The sequence below is a fragment of the Neoarius graeffei genome, chromosome 20 (assembly GCF_027579695.1).
Source record: "Neoarius graeffei isolate fNeoGra1 chromosome 20, fNeoGra1.pri, whole genome shotgun sequence".
Classification (NCBI taxonomy): Eukaryota; Metazoa; Chordata; class Actinopteri; order Siluriformes; family Ariidae; genus Neoarius; species Neoarius graeffei.
In genome coordinates this window covers 62,674,497-62,695,270 of record NC_083588.1, presented here as the reverse complement: position 1 = coordinate 62,695,270, position 20,774 = coordinate 62,674,497, and the positions used below count along the sequence as shown (strand labels likewise).

General features: G+C 40.8%; 1 protein-coding gene and 1 long non-coding RNA gene across 2 annotated transcripts; both read left to right on the top strand.

Annotated features, from left to right (window-relative positions):
• The first annotated feature begins 5,549 nt into the window (after window positions 1–5,549).
• Window positions 5,550–7,362, top strand: LOC132869341 (uncharacterized). The gene is made up of 3 exons (XR_009650935.1): window positions 5,550–5,668; window positions 6,483–6,584; window positions 6,902–7,362. It is a non-coding gene; the product is annotated as an uncharacterized LOC132869341 (long non-coding RNA).
• A 6,349-nt stretch (window positions 7,363–13,711) lies between these two features.
• si:dkey-283b1.7 (von Willebrand factor C domain-containing protein 2-like) lies at window positions 13,712–19,164 on the top strand. Its single transcript, XM_060902683.1, has 3 exons — window positions 13,712–14,113; window positions 14,466–14,595; window positions 18,720–19,164. The coding sequence occupies exons 1-3, from the start codon at window positions 13,727–13,729 to the stop codon at window positions 18,968–18,970; spliced, it is 768 nt and encodes a 255-aa protein (XP_060758666.1). The 5' UTR covers window positions 13,712–13,726; the 3' UTR covers window positions 18,971–19,164.
• Window positions 19,165–20,774: the final 1,610 nt, after the last annotated feature.

Here is a 20,774-nt window from a genome sequence, read left to right as displayed (position 1 = left end):
CCGATATTCACCTGAGCCTGAGGTGGATAATTCTTTTACTATAAATACACAGGTGATTATTTAAAAAAAATTAAGAATCGTATTTAAAAAAAATTTACTTAAAACTTCAAAAGCTTCATGTAAATGTACTAATTTTGCAGCGCAGACTTGTGTCACTTATCTACACCGACTCCCATAAAATGCTGTTTTGTAATCGATAAAATAAATCACAACTCCACCTTACCTTTGAATAGTTTTAGACCAAACTTCGTTGCATCTATAGTGCTTTTAGGAACAGCATTTTTCTTTCATCATTTGTAATTCTTCCTCACGTACGGTGATGACGCGATCGGCCGCCATTTTGCCAAGTCGCTCAAGGTGATTATCGAGAAATAGTTTGAATCTCTCGACCAATCAGCACACACAATTTCCTATCATCATCTCTGTATTGATACTAATTATAGTTGTGACATACTCACAAGATCAACACAACTGACTTCAACTGCAAGAGTTAAAGGTAAATAACTCAGTGAATAATTGAAATAATGAAGTGAACAAGTGTCTGAATGTCCAGATTGTATTCCCGCCTCATGCCCAGTGTTTCTAAGATCCATCATGAACGTGATCAAGATAAAGTCTTTCCTGAAGATACATGAATGAATGAATGAATGAATGAATGAATGAATGAATGAAAAGCTTACAATAGAAGTTGTATCTATGTACATTTTCTTTCTTTCTTTCTTTCTTTCTTTCTTTTTCTTTATCTTTGGTAGATCCAAACACTATCCTGATCTATTTACTGATGTGCTGAAAATTATAAACATTCTATCTAGATTTAGTGCTCACTTAAAGAGCAACTGTATTGAATTGCATAAATCTCATCTCATCTCATTATCTGTAGCCGCTTTATCCTGTTCTACAGGGTCGCAGGCAAGCTGGAGCCTATCCCAGCTGACTACGGGCGAAAGGCGGGGTACACCCTGGACAAGTCGTCAGGTCATCACAGGCAAGTAACTTATTATGATCTCTAATTTCCTTAATGTGCAGTAAAGATGCATCAAACCCTCGTCTACTCAAACACTACTACGAGTTAAAGTAATGTTTGTGTGTGCCAAGCACCAAAGAAATCTATACTTGCCTTCCTGAAGGAGTTTTTATTCTTAATGTGTTGTGATCTTGTATATTTGCCTTGTTTACACCTTGTTAAGTAACAAAATATTAATCCCTCATTGTTCCTGGGATTAGTGGTATTATAATGATTGTGAATGGATTTAATAATATCTAGCGCCCTCTTCTGGACGCATAGAAACATCACCTAAGCCTCCTCTGCCCAGTCTGTTCATATTGATTACCCTTTATCCTACACTGAAACTGGACTCAGTACAAAATCCTGCTCCTGTTTGACTAAAGAAAAATAGGGTTAATGGTTTTTCCTCTGGGTTTCTTGCCAGAAATGTTAACCCTCTTCATCTTTCGCTTACACTCCCTACATGTAGACATTCTTCTATGACTGGTAGTTTGTAAGCAATTACATTAACGCTCCGGCGGCACGGTGGTGTAGTGGTTAGCGCTGTCGCCTCACAGCAAGAAGGTCCTGGGTTCGAGCCCCGGGGCCGGCGAGGGCCTTTCTGTGCGGAGTTTGCATGTTCTCCCCGTGTCCGCGTGGGTTTCCTCCGGGTGCTCCGGTTTCCCCCACAGTCCAAAGACATGCAGGTTAGGTTAACTGGTGACTCTAAATTGACCGTAGGTGTGAATGTGGGTGTGAATGGTTGTCTGTGTCTATGTGTCAGCCCTGTGATGACCTGGCGACTTGTCCAGGGTGTACCCCGCCTTTCGCCCGTAGTCAGCTGGGATAGGCTCCAGCTTGCCTGCGACCCTGTAGAAGGATAAAGCGGCTAGAGATAATGAATGAATGAATGAATGAATATTGATAGTATTTGTACATTTTATGAACTTATGGTTAACAGTAATGTTAAACGTTAGCAGGTTCTCAACCTGGTATCTGGGGTATTTAACAGTTATTCCACAAAATCGAGTCGTACACGAGCTGATAGCCGACAAGGTGCGTAGCACCGAGATTGAGTGGAATAACTGTTTTATTCTATGCACGTTCACTGGATTTTGAGAAACAGAGCATCTTTATTTTTATTTTTTGCAAATTTGATAAATAAAAACTTTATACAAAATGTCCGACAAAATCATTTCTGCTTAGAATGTAAACAAACCGGCGAAATGGCAGAAGCAATTCGTGAAAAATGCGATAATCATAATAACAATTCTTGAAAAATAAAAAAGATACATTCTCACCATTAAATACTTTTATTCCATATTTTGTTGCTTTTTTGTATTTGTTGGGGTTTTGTTTTCAAGTAGAGTTTTCATTTCAGTCTCGATTGTTTCAGAAACACGCTCTGCCATTTTGTTTTTCTTCTTCTTTAGGGTTTTTAGGCAGTTCGCAAACCAACTTAAAGGTGCATTACCGCCACCAACTGGGCTGGAGTGTGGAACAGGAAATACTGGTGGGGACTATATTCCATCCATCCATTATCCATAACCGTTTATCCTGTACAGGGTCACAGGCAAGCCAGAGCCTATACCAGCTGACTATGGGCATACATGTCAACCTATACGGAATGTCCGTATTTTATACGGATTTGATTCAATAAACATAGTATATGGGCGTACAAATAAAGTTATACGGATTCTTTAAAAAAAACTTCAATATTTATTTAAAGCTATAATCAATTCCCACGATGATAAAAGAGCGCATAACATTTACAAACGTACTGTACACCACAGAAAGCACAAACAGCCAGTAAAGAGTCTTATGAAATCGCGCGTTATCTTGTGGTAGCGAGACTTCGTTCCACTTTTGATCATGCGCACACCGCATTGCAAGAATCCCGCCAACCGGGAAGTAACATTTTGTTTGAAAAGCGTATTTCCACCTGAGCGACTTTCACTAGCGACTGAAAAGATTCTGAATGGGCACTCCGGCAAGATCAACACAGACACTTGCTGTGACATGCAGCCTAGTGAGGTATTGGTGCAGACTGCTAAAAAAGCTGTCAAGGAGTACAATTCAGAACATTAGAGTGACACTTTGTGTTTTTGTCAAACATTGGAGCTTTGTATTCATTCTGAAGGTTTATTGTTATTAATATTGAATAAAAAATAACTTGGATATATCATTGTTAATTATCATTCAAATTTTAGGTAAATTATTTTAAAGGAACAGTTCACCGTACTTCCATAATGAAATATGCTCTTATCTGAATTGAGACGAGCTGCTCCGTACCTCTCCGAGCTTTGCGCAACCTCCCAGTCAGTCAGACGCAGTCAGACGCGCTGTCACTCCTGTTAGCAATGTAGCTAGGCTCAGCATGGCCAATGGTATTTTTTGGGGCTGTAGTTAGATGCGACCAAACTCTTCCGCGTTTTTCCTGTTTACATAGGTTTATATGACCAGTGATATGAAACAAGTTCAGTTACACAAATTGAAACGTAGCGATTTTCTATGCTATGGAAAGTCCACATTATAATGACAGGCGTACTAACACCTTCTGCGCGCTTCGGCAGCGCATTGATACGGAGCTCAGATATCAATGCGCTGCTGAAGCGCGCAGAAGGTGTTAGTACGCCTGTCATTATAGTGCGGACTTTCCATAGCATAGGAAATCGCTACGTTTCAATTTGTGTAACTGAACTTGTTTCATGTCACTGGTCATATAAACCTATGTAAACAGGAAAAACGCGGAAGAGTTTGGTCGCATCTAACTACAGCCCCAAAAAATACCATTGGCCATGCTGAGCCTAGCTACATTGCTAACAGGAGTGACAGCGTGTCTGACTGCGTCTGACTGACTGGGAGGTCGCGCAAAGCTCGGAGAGGTACGGAGCAACTCGTCTCAATTCAGATAAGAGCATATTTCATTATGGAAGTACGGTGGACTGTTCCTTTAATTTGCATCTTATAAGGATTTTATAAGGGAAATACGGATTTTGGAGGTTGGTTATACAGGTTTGATTGACCAAAGGTTGACATGTATGTATGGGTGAAAGGCAGGGTTCACCGTGGACAAGTCGCCAGATCATCACAGTGCGGACACATAGAGACAAACAACCATTCACACTCACGTTCACACCTACGGTCAATTTAGAGCCACCAGTTAACCTAACCTGCATGTCTTTGGACTGTGGGGGAAACCGGAGCACCCGGAGGAAACCTACACAGACACGGGGAGAACATGAAAGGTACCATTGGCTGCTAGGCTCAAACCCAGAACCTTCTTGCTATGAGGCGACAGTGCTAATCACTACACCACCATGCTGCCTGGGGACTATATTCTGTTAGCGATTTCTGTTTCTTTTTATCCCCAGCCCAAATGAAGTTTGGCAGGGGATATAGAACCGGGTTCCGTCCATCCGGCTATCCATCCGGTCACGTTTTCATTTCCAGGCCATATCTTTAAAACTACTGAAGATATCTTCATGAAACTTTGTATACGTATCAAGCAACATGTGAACTGGTGCCTTTTGCTATTTTGGATTTTTGAAAAAAGTATTTTTCAATTTTTTTCATAAAAAATATATTTTGACTTAGTTTCTAAGAGCAATGCTCATTTCCGGAGCATATATCCAAAACTATTCATGATACGGATTTGAAACTTGGTATACATGTTCACAAGGTGATGTAGATGTGACGTTTCATACTAAGAAATTTGAGAAATTTTAATTTTTCATGTTTCCATGGAAACAATTTCAGACTTAATCTCTCAGGTTAGTCTTCAGGGTAGGTTTTGTTTCCAGAGCAGAACTTGAAAACTATGAGTGGTATGGTTTTGAAAGTTGGTATATGTGTTGATTAAGTAATGTATATGTGCCTTTTGATACTAAGAAATGTGAGACATTTTAATTTTTAGCTCACCTGGACCAAAGGTCCGGTGGGTTTATGCCATGGGCTGCTGAGGTCAGTGTATAGAGATAGGGCTGGTTTCCTGCAGCAGAACTTGAAAAATGTGACAAATTATATCTTGAAACTTGGTATATAGTCAGTATATAGGGCAGGGGATATAGATGACTCTGTCTTCTTGTTACTTGATAAAGTGATATATCTGACTTGATGCGCACCACCATTTTGTTTTTCTCTACTCACGGTACATGAGCTGATAGCCTAGTAGTAGAGTAGCCAATCAGAGCGCACGATTACTCATATCCAGTGAATGGGAATAGAATAATTTTAGTTATTTGGTTATAGTGGAGGGAATCACACACAGGCCATGATTATCAAGGTTATTATCGGAAAGAAAGAAAGAAAGAAAGAAAGAAAGAAAGAAAGAAAGAAAGAAAGAAAGTCAACTGCATTTGAATAATATTCATGCATCACTGTAAAAAGTTTCTGTAGATTTACACCAAGATTCCAACATTAACCACGGGTTATTTTGAATAAACTGGGATTTCGTGTTATCGGTGAGATGAATGGGTTAAATGACGGTCCAGCGCTGTTAATTACCACGCCCATAATGTTTTTTCGAAATACACGTTCTTCCTGTTAATCCACGCTTGGGCGAGTCGGGGAGAGGTGGAGTGGAACAGAGTTTACCGCCAAAGAGAGTAACCCTACCAAGATCTTTGTTCCCGCCTCCTGGAAACCTGCCTGCAGTTGGAGTGTGTCAATTGGAGTGAGAAGGTGAATTTTCTGTCTGTTTTTCAGTCTCTCAAAGTTTGAAGCTATCATTTCGTACTCACAATTAATTCACAGTTAAGCCTGGTTCCGGCGAAAGGTCGCATTGCCCAGAACCTGTAGCTGCTAGCTAACTTTTTCTTGTTAGTGAAGTAGGCTACTTGCTAGCAAGCACGGGCTGCCCCGTACTGACTAGCTAGTGAAGGTTTTGATTTATCTCATCTCATTATCTCTAGCCGCTCATTTCTAATATTTGTTATACGGTAATCTTTTAAAATCAGTTCTGTGAATGTTGATGTGTATGTATGAAATCGATTCAATTTGTGTTATTTGGTGGTGTTATTCAGAGCAGTGGTGTTATTTAGAGCAGTTCACTTCGTAGGTCAGGACACTTGACTTCGATGCTTCCTTGAGCTCATACGAGCTTGCTGCATGGTACAGCATGTTTTCTTGTAAAATATGTGGGCATCAGTCCACCACAGCCATTCGTTATGTCAACCATACAAAAATCCATGCCAACATACCCAACATACAGCTTCCATGCTGTGCTCCAGACTGTCAACTCAATTTCAAAAGACACTCTGGTCTCAAGACGCATGTCTACAGACACCATAAAGAGTGTGGCTTTGATAACAGATTGGGTTTAGTGGATCTGTCATGCCATATTGATTTGTGCACTGATAAATGTGACTCCCTCAGTGCATTTTATGCTCATCTTAGGGGTCACATCAAAGAGGGACGCAGTATTGTATGCCCTTTTATGGGTTGTGATAGTACTTTTACTGTAGTATCCACATTCACATCGCATCTATCCCGAAAGGGGGACGAAGGCCAGTGGGAAGAGGAGGAGAAACTCCCCCTCCAAGGTTTCATCCTTGCTGAGGAAGGTGATGGATTACCGCTACGCCCTGGTGTGAAAATGGTAAGTGAAACGTCTTCAGAAGTACAGTTACTACAGTTACAAGTAATCAGTTTTGACTAACATAGCATTATCAGCGAATGTGCTTTTTAGCCTGTATTACTTAGGTGCATAGGTGCATGAACTTTCCATCCACGTTAAATGGAAAGAAGATTACTTCTGTGTGCTTTGTAAAATTTGTACCCTCTGGTGTGAATGTACAGTAAATCATTGGTAATTGATAATGTGTGGCACACAACACATGGATAATTTTGGCACCATTTTCCTGTTAATCAGGCTGTAATTCTCTCCCGATCCCTGCTTGTTTCTCTTTTCTACAGGCTGAATTGACCCATCAACTATCCAACAGGCTGAATTGTCCTGACCAATAGAAGAAAAAATTGTTAATTTCAGAGTGTAATTGTTAATTTCAGAGTGTAAGTGTAAAATTTTAAGTTGAAAATACACTGCAAAAGTTGATTTTACTGTAGGAGTGTAAACAAATAACAAATATGTAAGGGAAGAGTGTTGGTCTGATGTAATATTTATTTTGGTTTCCACTGCTTTATAGTTTCTGTAATCACAGTTAGGCTTTCAATAATTCGTTTTGTATGTAAGGAATCAATATAACATGAGGTGTTTTTTTTTTTATTACTGAATCGATGAAATATGAAAATTATAATTTTCTAATTATAATTTTATTTGAAATGTAAAGGAGGATGATCCTCCCTTTCCTCAATGGAAGAGCCTCCATGAATTGGTAGTTGTTGAAAATGACTTGAGTAATTGTGATTTTAATGACATGTATGAATTTATATCTTAATATATGAAATAAAATTATTTTGTGTTTACATAATACTGTTTTGTACTATTATTGTCATGCTTCGTATTTAAACAAAGCACTGTTAAAAAAACAGGAATCTCCTTGAAACTCTGCTGCAGGTCATTCCTGTTGTTTAACAGTATTATTGTTTTTACACCGTTTAATAACAGGAAGATACTGAAAATCATAACGGGTGATTCCTGTTAGTTTACAGTGAGTTCATGTTGTTATTTTACATGAACTTAGTGTTAAACTAGAGCACCGTTAAATAACAGGAATCTCCTGGAAACTCTGCTGCCAGGTCATTCCTGTTTTTTAACAGGGTATTTTTTTTACAGTGATGTATGAGGAAGTTAGTGGAGATTATTTTTGAAAGGTAAAATATCTCTGGCTACAGAAAAATGTAGAGACTCTGTAATACAGGATGTGTACAAGATCTCATGACTTCTCGGAGTGAAGTGTTAACAGGTATTTATGCTGCTAGACTGATCACCATCCCAAACTACCTCCGTTTGAAGCCTTTCTTCACTGACTCTCTGTCTGTATTCACTCATTCATCCATAAGCAAATTATTAATAACTACAGTTAAACAAATAGAAACAGTGTGTAGATAAGAGACGATGAAGGATGTTTAAGTGTTAATATTCCTTTCCTAATTTGCTCTGCCTGTGTCTTGCCTCTAACTCTTGCAGGTCCTCAGTCTAGTTACTTCCAGCTGAAGCTCTCCTTTACTGCTGTCCCTCTCTCTATATTTTTTTAACTGCTTATGTCAAGTCAAGTCAAGTTTATTTGTATAGCGCTTTTAACAATAAACATTGTTGCAAAGCAGCTTTACAGAATTTGAACGACTTAAAACATGAGCTAATTTTATCCCTAATCTATCCCCAATGAGCAAGCCTGTGGCGACGGTGGCAAGGAAAAACTCCCTCAGACGACATGAGGAAGAAACCTCGAGAGGAACCAGACTCAAAAGGGAACCCATCCTCATTTGGGCAACAACAGACAGCATGACTATAACATTAACAGTTTTAACATGAAGTCAGTTTCGTTGATGTTATAAACTCTTCATTGTTGGAAACTTGAGTGCAAAACTGTTCATGACAACTGCAGTCCTAAAGTTAGCAAGTCAACTGTAGTCCTCAGCCATAAAAGCATTACTCTAAGAGTCCAGAGCGTCCTCCAGGTGTGACTTTCAACTGTCCTCGTGGGGCTGTCCTCCACAGGAGCAATGCAATGAGACTCCAACCAGACACAGGGTACCAGGATGGATCAAGCAGGTCCGAGGAGCGGAAGAGGTCAGCATCTCGATCCCAGGACCAACATGTAACTCAGAGGGACAGATTTGGGGGGGAAGGGAGGGAGAGAAAACACAGGTTGTTAGGAACAGTATACATATTGCACTGAATTATGTATTTTTATATCCATTACTTGACTTTATATTACATTCCAAGTATTTAGCAGACAATCTTATCCAGAGCGATGTTCAACGTATCCAAAGCAGCCTGGGGAGCAGTTGGGGGTTCGGTGCCTTGATCAAGGGCACTTCAGCCATTCCTGCTGGTCCAGGGAATCGAACCGGTGATCTTTTGGTCCCAAAGCTGCTTCTTTAACCATGACTTCCCCATGATTTATGGAAATCAGTATCTTAAGTGCTTTTACATGTGCAAAAGATTATATCAATACACAGTGAAATTCCTGGATACTGAAGGCCATTGAACAATATTTTTAATTTAAATTTCATATCAAAATTAACACAGACAGACAGATAGACACACTGCCTGGCCAAAATAAAGTCATTGTTTGGATTTAAATAAGTAAATACTTGGGAGCTTAAGAGCCTTTGATTGGATAATTACCGCAGTGATTAATGATTCAACTGCAACAATTTTTTTTTAACTCCAACTGGAGCAGTGAGTAGCTTCTCATTTCAACCAATCACGACAGAAGACGTATCCTGTGCTCAAAGAACAAGATGTTGCTGTTTCAGAAGGTCACATTATTGGCCTGTGTCAAGCAAAGAAAACAACTAAAGGAGATTACTGAATTGACTGGAATTGGGTTAAGTCCAATGCATTATTAAAACCTGGAAGGACAGTAATGAACCATCAATTTCACAAAAGAAATGTGATCAGAAAAAACTCCTGACTGACTATGATCAGAGATCACTGAAACACTCTGTGAAGCTGAATCATAAAAATAGACAGTAGATCTCATGGCTATGTTTAATATTGAAAGTAAGATCATTTCCACACTCACAATGCAATGAGAACTCACAGGATTGGGACTAAACAGCTGTGTGTCCATAAGAAAAGCACTTGTTAGTGAGACTAATCAGAAGAAAAGACTTCAATTTGCTAGGAAGCATAAAGATTGGATTCTGGAGCGATTGAGAAAGGTCATGTGATCTGATGAGTCCAGATTGACCCTATTCCTGAGTGATGGGCGTGTCAGAGTAAGAAGGGAAGCGTAGTGTCCACTGTACAAGCCTCCGGAGGCAGTGTTATGATCTGGGATTGATTCAGTTGGTCAGGTCAAGACTCAGCAACGTTATGGAGCGATAAAATGAAGTCAGCTGATGACCTGAATGTACTGAATGACCAGGTTATCACTACATCAATAGATTTTTTCTTCCCTGATATCACAGACATATTCCAGGATGAAACTGCCAGGATTCATCGAGCTCAGATTGTGAAAGAGTGATTCAGGAAGCAGGAGGACTCATTTTACACATGAGTTAACCACCACAGAGTCCTGATCTTAACCTTATTGAAAGTCTTTTGGATGCTGGAGAAGATTTTATGGAGAGGTTTGACCCCCCTGTTGACAATGCAAGATCTCTGTGGAAAATTAATGCAACACTGAATAGAAATAAATGTTGTGACGCTGCAGAAGGGTGTAGAAACAATGCCATAGTGAATGCACACCATAATCAAAGCTAAGGTGGTCCATTAAAATATTAGTGTGCAACTTTTTCTTGGCCAGGTGGTGTAGATAGATAGATAGATAGATAGATAGATAGATAGATAGATAGATAGATAGATAGATAGATAGATAGATAGATAGATAGATAGATAGATAGATAGATTGGCTTAAGGTGATAAAAGACACTTTACACCTGCATTACTTGAGTGAGTGAGGAATGTGATGATGTCCTGCTGAGCCTCTTCATCAGACCAGTGTGTTATATCACAACCTGGCCAGCAGGTGGAATTATAGACACAATCCTCCTCACAGGCTTTGTCTCAATTTCTCCTCTGTCCTTACTGGAGCGTACTAACTTCCCAAACTTAAATCATCTGTCTCCATTTAGGTCACAAACTGGAGAACAGTTTATTAGGATCCAGCTTTAAGTCAAAATATTTTGTTTGTAACGTAATGTAATGAAATCATGTATGAAAAATTAGACTATTCATTGTTAATGTAATAATAATGTAACACTTAATGTAATAGTGTAATAATAATGTTATTATTAATGTAATAGTGTGCAAAAACACTGTGGTGCAGCGTTGGACTGAGGAAACTTGTGAAAGCATGATGCTTATCCTCCTCAGAGTAGTGCAGGAATAAAAGCATGTTTCTCCCCAGCAGAGAGGGCTGATGGTATCGAAGGCACTTAAACCCTGAAATAACCCGATTCTCACAGTGCTCGCCATCAGCTCCAGGTGAGGACACTCCTTGTGTGACAGGTAGATCACAGCATCCTACAGCTCCATATGTGAGTGAGAGGAAACGTGCAGGGGTCCTGAGCTGGGGCCACAGACAAACCTGCATCAGGTGGGAGTCAGATCTGGAGTCACTCTGTGTATTTACAGGCACAATGATTTCTGTCATTTGATTTCAGGAAGAAATATAAAGTACTGTAAAATATAAAAAAAATTAAAGTATTTAAAAATAAAATGAGAAAAAATAGAAGTGGATAATAATAATAATAATAATAATAATGATGATGATGATAATGATGATGGATAGATCAATAGACAGACAGACAGAAAGACATAGATAGATAGATAGATAGATAGATAGATAGATAGATAGATAGATAGATAGATAGATAGATAGATAGATAGATAGATAGATAGATAGATAGATAGATAGATAGATAGATAGAACCCTGATTCCAAAAAAGTTGTGACAAAGTGCAAATTGTAAATAAAAACGGAATGCAATAATGTGGAAGTTTCAAAATTCCATATTTTATTCAGAATAGAACATAGATGACATATCAAATGTTTAAACTGAGAAAATGTATCATTTAAAGAGAAATATTAGGTGATTTTAAATTTCATGACAACAACACATCTCAAAAAAGTTGGGACAAAGCCATGTTTACCACTGTGAGACATCCCCTTTTCTCTTTACAACAGTCTGTAAACGTCTGGGGACTGAGGAGACAAGTTGCTCAAGTTTAGGGATAGGAATGTTAACCCATTCTTGTCTAATGTAGGATTCTAGTTGCTCAGCTGTCTTAGGTCTTTTTTGTCGTATCTTCCGTTTTATGATGCGCCAAATGTTTTCTATGGGTGAAAGATCTGGACTGCCGGTTGGCCAGTTCAGTACCCGGACCCTTCTTCTACGCAGCCCTGATGCTGTAATTGATGCAGTGTGTGGTTTGGCATTGTCATGTTGGAAAATGCAAGGTCTTCCCTGAAAGAGACGTTGTCTGGATGGGAGCATATCTTGCTCTAGAACCTGGATATACCTTTCAGCATTGATGGTGTCTTTCCAGATGTGTAAGCTGCCCATGCCACACGCACTAATGCAACCCCATACCATCAGAGATGCAGGCTTCTGAACTGAGCGCTGATAACAACTTGGGTCGTCCTTCTCCTCTTTAGTCCGAATAACACGGCGTCCCTGATTTCCATAAAGAACTTCAAATTTTGATTCGTCTGACCACAGAACAGTTTTCCACTTTGCCACAGTCCATTTTAAATGAGCCTTGGCTCAGAGAAGACGTCTGCGCTTCTGGATCATGTTTAGATACGGCTTCTTCTTTGAACTATAGAGTTTTAGCTGGCAACGGCGGATGGCACGGTGAATTGTGTTCACAGATAATGTTCTCTGGAAATATTCCTGAGCCCATTTTGTGATTTCCAATACAGAAGCATGCCTGTATGTGATGCAGTGCCGTCTAAGGTCCCGAAGATCATGGGCACCCAGTATAGTTTTCCAGCCTTGTCCCTTATGCACAGAGATTCTTCCAGATTCTCTGAATCTTTTGATGATATTATGCACTGTAGATGATGATGTGTTCAAACTCTTTGCAATTCTACACTGTCGAACTCCTTTCTGATATTGCTCCACTATTTGTCAGTGCAGAATTAGGGGGATTGGTGATCCTCTTCCCATCTTTACTTCTGAGTGCTGCTGCCACTCCAAGATGCTCTTTTTATACCCAGTCATGTTAATGACCTATTGCCAATTGACCCAATGAGTTGCAATTTGGTCCTCCAGCTGTTCCTTTTTTGTACCTTTAACTTTTCCAGCCTCTTATTGCCCCTGTCCCAACTTTTTTGAGATCTGTTGCTGTCATGAAATTTCAAATGAGCCAATATTTGGCATGAAATTTCAAAATGTCTCACTTTCAACATTCGATATGTTGTCTATGTTCTATTGTGAATACAATATCAGTTTTTCTCATCTCATCTCATTATCTCTAGCCGCTTTATCCTTCTACAGGGTCGCAGGCAAGCTGGAGCCTATCCCAGCTGACTACGGGCGAAAGGCGGGGTTCACCCTGGACAAGTCGCCAGGTCATCACAGGGCCGACACATAGACACAGACAACCATTCACACTCACATTCACACCTACGCTCAATTTAGAGTCACCAGTTAACCTAACCTGCATGTCTTTGGACTGTGGGGGAAACCGGAGCACCCGGAGGAAACCCACACGGACACGGGGAGAACATGCAAACTCCACACAGAAAGGCCCTCGCCGGCCCCGGGGCTCGAACCCAGGACCTTCTTGCTGTGAGGTGACAGCGCTAACCACTACACCACCGTGCCACCAATATCAGTTTTTGAGATTTGTAAATTATTGCATTCCGTTTTTATTTACAATTTGTACTTTGTCCCAACTTTTTTGGAATCGGGGTTGTAGATAGATAGATAGATAGATAGATAGATAGATAGATAGATAGATAGATAGATAGATAGATAGATAGATAGATAGATATTTTTAGTGTAAATATTGCAATATCAAATGAGAGCAGAACAAAGCTGACAGTTTCCTATGTGGTCCTGCGCATGTGGTCACATGGAGCACACACACACACACACACACACCTCGCGCCCCTGAGTTCTGTAAAGCGCCCGGTCAGTGAGTGTGAGTGCTGAAACCATGCGCTCTCTCGCGCTCGGTCTGTCGCTCGCGCTCTTGAGCGCGTTTCTCCGCTGCACCGCCTCCGAGTTCTCCTCCTCCTCCTCCTCCTCCTCCTCTTCCTCCTCCAAATCCGACCTGGAGTACGAGTTCGGAGATTACCGGGGAAAATGGTGCATCGACGATCACGGCTTCGTGTATAACATCGGGGAGCTCTATTACCCGGGGCGCTCCGCGTGCCCGTGCACCTGCACCGTGGACGGACCGGTGTGCGTGCGACCCAAGTGCCCGCGCATCCACCCGCGCTGCACGCGCATCAAGTACAAGTCGTGCTGTCCGGTGTGTGAGGCCATCAGCAAGGTGTGTGTGTACAGAGGCAAAACATACCGGCTGTTCCAGGAGTTCCGGGTGAGAGCGGCATGCAACAACAACAACAACAACTAGCCTATACACCAACATTAAAAATAGTGCTCAGTCTTCTCTAGAACCTTCTCTAACTTTCTCTGACTCTTTAACTTCTTTTAAGAACTTTATTTCCTTCATTGTATTTTTTTTTATAAATGTGTTTATTTTTGATGTTCTATAAGAGATTTAAAAACAAAAAACTAAAGTATCTTCTGGACTGATAGCTACATGAGTCTGGTTAATGTTATGGTTAAAGTGGGACAGTGTGGGGACATTTCAAGTGTTCAGATTATCCTAGTGTGTGTGTGTGTGTGTGTGTGTGTGTGTGTGTGTGTGTGTGTGTGTGTGTGTGTAGTTATCTCGGTGTGAGAAGTGTCGCTGTGAGCCCAGTGGTGAAGTGTACTGCAGCATCTCGGACTGTCCGGCTCTGCACTGTGTAAACCCTACGTACGAACCCAAACACTGCTGCCCTGTGTGTAGGAGCGGTGAGAAACACACACACACACACACAAATCATCCTCCTGTAGAAGCTGCACTAAAGTGAGTCATTTGAGATCAGACATCTCTCTCTCTCTCTCTCTCTCTCTCAGTCTGTCCCTCTCTCTCTCTCTTTCTTAGTCTGTCCCTCTCTCTCTATCTCTCTCTGTTTGTCCCTGTCTCTCGCTCTCCCAATCTGTCTCTGTCTCTCTCAGTCTGTCCCTGTCTGTCTGTCTGTATCTCTCTCTCTCTCTCTCTCTCCCTCTCTCAGTCTGTCTGTTTGGCTCTCTTCCCTTCTGTCTTTCTTTTCATTTCTCTGTCTTCCTGTTTATCAGTCTGTCTCTCTATCATACTGTCTTTCTCCCTGTCAGTCTGTCTGACTCTCTGTGAGCCTGTGAATTTGTCTCTTCCTCTGTGACTTTCATTCATGCGTTTGACGCTGTGATTGTTGTTTACATGCTGAGAGTCACAGTGGAAAAACGGTGATGCAACGCTGCCATTCAATGAACCGCTCACTAGCAGCCTTCCTCTCCGGAAATAGAAACTGGAGCACGGCCTGCTGGGAGAGCGGAGGGCTGAGGGGGCAGCGCTGATCACAACAGAAGGCACGAGAGGAACAGATTGAGTATGTGTGTGTGTGTGTGTGTGTGTGTGTGTGTGTGTGTGTGTGTGTGTGTGTGTGTTTTTTTTTTTACAGTGAACTCTGATCAATAAAGTCAGAATTGCTCGCCTTTGCTCCAGGCTCTTCACATTTATACCACAGCGTGATGCAGAATCCTGGACTCTGATTGGTCAGAAGTTGTTGATTTGTTTTCTTTAACAGCAGCTCTGACAGTCCTGCAGGTTTATATTAACACACTCATTCTATTACGTTATAATTTCCATAGTAACAACTTACATACAGATTTGTCGAGTGGACATCTCACCTCTCAGCAGATCAGCTTTTTCCATTTATCCCAATCTTTAAATAATTCAGTTTCCATTACAGAGTCCAAAGATATCAACCTTACTTTGAGCGACTCTAATATTTTGGATCCACCGCTTTCTTGGCCGTCCTACAGGTCTTTTAGTTGCAGGTTTCCAGGTGAACCATTTCTTTGGTATTCATCGGTCCTCCATTCTCATCATATGACCAAACCACCAGACCACTCCACAAATGTGAGAACACTCTCCACACCCAGTTCTTGTCTCATTTTTTAAATTCCTGATTTTGTCCAGTTTGGTTACACCCTTGATCATTCTGAGAATTCTCATCTCCACCACCTGCACCCTACTCTTGGTCTATGATGTAAGGGTCCATACTTCACAGCCGTAATATAGTACAGTGGACGCTCCACATAAAGGGATTCAAACATCACAGATGTGGTGAAATTTTCTCTAAGAAGACGTTTATTCATGGAAAATTTATGGAAGGAGTCTCCAGTGTCAGTGCTTTCACTTTGCATGTCTCGATTGTACTGAAAGCGTCCATTAAAAAGTCGTAGCCTTCGATGACAGAGCAGGTGAGAAGTGCAGCCTTTCTACACTTTATAAACACTAACTGTTGGATGTATTTGTAAACGAAGAGTTTGAGTGCAAAAGTTGATGAAGCACCAATGGAACCAAGCCCATCAGCAGATCCATGGTGGTGCCATCTTTCTGTTCAGCAGGGGGTATTTTTTTCACAAAACCAGACATCTTTGTAAAATCCCACCATATCCATATTTGTGGGTTTTTTTTTCAGAATTCAACATTCAACACGTCCCATTTTTCGCAGATGCCAACACCTCGATTTCAGCAAATCAGCGCTCCAAAGCTAGTGACGTCATCTATCATAACTGTGTTGCAGGTCATTTTTTGAATTAGGTGATTCTAGACTTACCGAACTGAATTAGGTCGACATTCTTAAAAGGGATTTTGGATTTTTTATGGGGTTCATAAACAAATGAGAACACTTCAACAACCACTCTCTATTCACCTTTCCCTCCTCATTTCTCACTCACCCCACCCCCTTTATATCTTCTAATACCTCTTAACCCAGAATTACACTTATATACCTCATCTCATCTCATTATCTCTAGCCACTTTATCCTGTTCTACAGGGTCGCAGGCAAGCTGGAGCCTATCCCAGCTGACTACGGGCGAAAGGCGGGGTACACTCTGGACAAGTCGCCAGGTCATCACAGGGCTGACACATAGACACAGACAACCATTCACACTCACATTCACACCTACGGTCAATTTAGAGTCACCAGTTAACCTAACCTGCATGTCTTTGGACTGTGGGGGAAACCGGAGCACCTGGAGGAAACCCACGCGGACACGGGGAGAACATGCAAACTCTGCACAGAAAGGCCCTCACCGGCCATGGGGCTCGAACCCGGACCTTCTTGCTGTGAGGCGACAGCACTAACCACTACACCACCGTGCCGCCGCCACTTGTCAGTCTAATTTTATTTGTCCCCCCCCCTTTTTTTTTACTGTCCTTGCTAGGAATCAAATTCAGGACCTTCTGCTTTGAAGTCCACCACTTTACCACTACAGCACGGAAAAGAAATTAAAGCTAGACGGCCTTTCAATTTCATAAAATCGGTGAAATTTAGTTCCATCTGAAATTTGGTGATTGTGATATATGTTTATTTCTGTAATATCTCACAAAATATCAGGCCATCCTGTGGCTGGGAAGTTATTTAATTTGAGGGGATTAAAACAAATAATGTGCATGAAATCACTCGCTTGGCGCAGTCAAGCAGACAGAGGAAGTCCGTGTGCGCATGTGCAGGTTTACCTTCTTCTTCTTCTTTTGGGTTTTACGGCAGCTGGCATCCACAGTGTTGCATTACTGCCATCTACAGGTTTACCTTTGAGCGTGCACTGACAGTTCCATCATTCTGTCGCTAAACTAACAGCTGATCACACCGAGGTGCTCGCTGGCCGCCGACATTTATTAGTTTGGTCCTGCTAATAAATTTCCTTTCCTTCGTATATAACATAATGTCTTTTCTTCTCGCTTTCTGTTATTGTAGTCAGTCCTTACTGTTTCATTCACACACTCACATCCTCCATTTTTCTCTCCTGTTTCAAATTTGTATCCCACAATGCCTTGCGTGAACAAGGAAAGCCCACCACGTGATGCATGATGTAGTATCTTGAATTGGGTCATGGTGAAGCAGGAAAAAATAGCAGAGAATTTAGGGCCACATGGCCCTGAATTCATTAATTGTTCTATTTTTAAAAAATTAATAAAATTGGAAGTCTGTGATTCGAATTCAGTAGCTTTCAGTCCACTAAACAAAAATAATTGGGGGTCAGGGAAAATTCTTTTTATGACCTACACTTGAAAAATCTGAAAGGCAGTCTACCTTTAAACATTCCACAAGATCACCTAATCCTAACCCTAAATCCTAATTCATCTGATTTCAAAAATCACCTGTAACAATTCTTAACTCATGATTTGTTAACTTTTCTGTTTGCTTGCTCAGTTGGTGTTTATTTCACCAAATATCTCATTAAAACATGGAAAACGTCCATGCTGATATCAATAAACAGGTGACTGTATCGCAGGTTAGGCATAAAAAGAAACTTGTAGTAAATTCCAGTTTGTCTGTTTTTAGAAAGAAATTGTCAAATTGTCTATTTTTGCTGTCAAAAGTGATCAAAAACCTCTTTTTATTCATTTCTTTTTTCATAAAGTTTGCCTTTACAGATCATGTCAATGAATTACTTATTGCATTTCAATTCCGGTTGCACTGATATGAAATGGTCAGTTCTATCAGGAAACTCATTTTAAAAAAATATTTACAGAAAACAGGAAAAATGGAGTTGTCTGCTTTTGCCCCTGAACTCTTCATATGCATCATCTTCAATTCAATAAACTGGTAAACATGTAGTGTGAATGGTTGTCTGTGTCTATGTGTCAGCCCTGTGATGACCTGGTGACTTGTCCAGGGTGTACCCCGCCTTTCGCCCGTAGTCAGCTGGGATAGGCTCCAGCTTGCCTGCGACCCTGTAGAACAGGATAAAGCTGCTAGAGATAATGAGATGAGATATGATGGTAAACATGTTCTCTTTGAATCCTCCAGATGTCTGCTGAGGAGCAGTGTATTTTGTCCTCCTTTTCTTTTAACAGCATGTTCATGTCTCTTCCTGGAAGGTCCAAACTGCTTCGCAGGGAACCGCATCATTCCGGCTGGAGAGCGAGTGGAGGTGGACGAATGGACTGTCTGTTTCTGTACCTACAGAGACGGAACCTGGCAAACGCACCCGCACGCCACTTGTGAACAGCGCCAGCGGCCAGACGAAGACGTGTTCAAGCAGATGGAGGAGCAGGAGATGGAGAGAGAGAAGGAGAGAGAGCAGCAGAGAGAAAGAGAGCGCTTGCCCAGGTTGGATGCTATCCCATGATGGCTTGCGCATCCACAGCCTGGAGGAACACAACCTGCACTGTACCGAGTGCCAACGCTGACCTCTTCCACCCCCTCCAGACCCAAGACGTCCATCCGGTCCAAAACACTTCACTGATGACATTCTGGGATTCATTTACACTCCCAGGAAACATGGTGTGCCATGTTAAAAATGTTTCTAAGATACCAAACTTGAGTACTGTATTAAACAATCAGAAAAGTTTAAATAAAATATGTGATAAAAGTCACATGAATGCCAGATGAACTCACTGACCCTTATGAGATGTCCAAGTGTGGTGTGTGACCTAATATACTCGCTATAATCACTCGCTAGTTAGCTTTCACTCGCTAGGTCTATCAGACTTGAAGTGACTGTTCTGTTCATGTGATTGGAGTGGATGAAGATTAGCTCCGCCCACTTTACATTAAAAGATTAGCAATTATAGTGAAGAACATGCGCACACAAATATCACCAGTTATTCAGACGTTATACTGTGCGAGACAGAAATGGACCCTACATTACAAAGAGCCCCTTACGTTTTGATGACTTTGATAACTTGGAAATTAATTTGCCAAAAAGTATAAATCAAATAACACTTTATTACTCAACCTTTTGTCCTTTACTCTGTTTCATAGACCCCGGTACAACAATCTATACACTACTGTGCAAAAGTCTTCTACAAACTTTGTTACAGATTCCTATTTTATGACCTACATTATCAAGTTAAAACATTACAAAAACATTTTAGAATTCCAAACGTTCCAGCACAAAATTAAATGTTACACACACAAAAAAAAGTTTGTCTCTGAGCAGCATATTCCATAAGAGAGCACTTTTCAGATTAAAAAAGAAAACATAATGAAGGCTGCTGGGTTTTGGTGTAAAATGAAGAAGCGAGTGTGACAAAGTGTCCAGAAGAACTGTGGCTGGTTCTGCAAGATGCTCAGTAAAACCTACAGCTCATTTCCGCATAAAACTGCACTCACTGGACCTGAGACTAAAGCAAAGGGTCGTCTCACACCAAATATTGACTTTGTTTCATTTATTATGGCTTACTGATTACTGTTTATCGTATTTTTTTAATGTTGAAACATTTCATTTCATTATTTTTTAAGCCATTTTTGGTCGACAACATTTCTTTACATGTGCATAAGATTTTTGCACAGTACTGTATTTGAATAGTCTAACTTTATTGAATAGTCAGTTTTTGAATAAGTCTTGAATAAAATGTTTACTTGGACACTTTGGTCAGCTTTAAGGATAAAGCTTATAAGAAAATATACTTTACTGCTATCCTAAACAACATGATAACACAGTAAGCAGCCATACACTTGAATGCTACAACCCCGATTCCAAAAAAGTTGGGACAAAGTACAAATTGTAAATAAAAACATAATGCAATAATTTACAAATCTCAAAAACTGATATTGTATTCACAATAGAACATAGACAACATATCAAATGTCGAAAGTGAGACATTTTGAAATTTCATGACAGCAACACATCTCAAAAAAGTTGGGACGGGGCAATAAGAGGCTGGAAAAGTTCATCTCATCTCATCTCATTATCTCTAGCCGCTTTATCCTTCTACAGGGTCGCAGGCAAGCTGGAGCCTATCCCAGCTGACTATGGGCGAAAGGCGGGGTACACCCTGGACAAGTCGCCAGGTCATCACAGGGCCGACACATAGACACAGACAACCATTCACACTCACATTCACACCTACGGTCAATTTAGAGTCACCAGTTAACCTAACCTGCATGTCTTTGGACTGTGGGGGAAACCAGAGCACCCGGAGGAAACC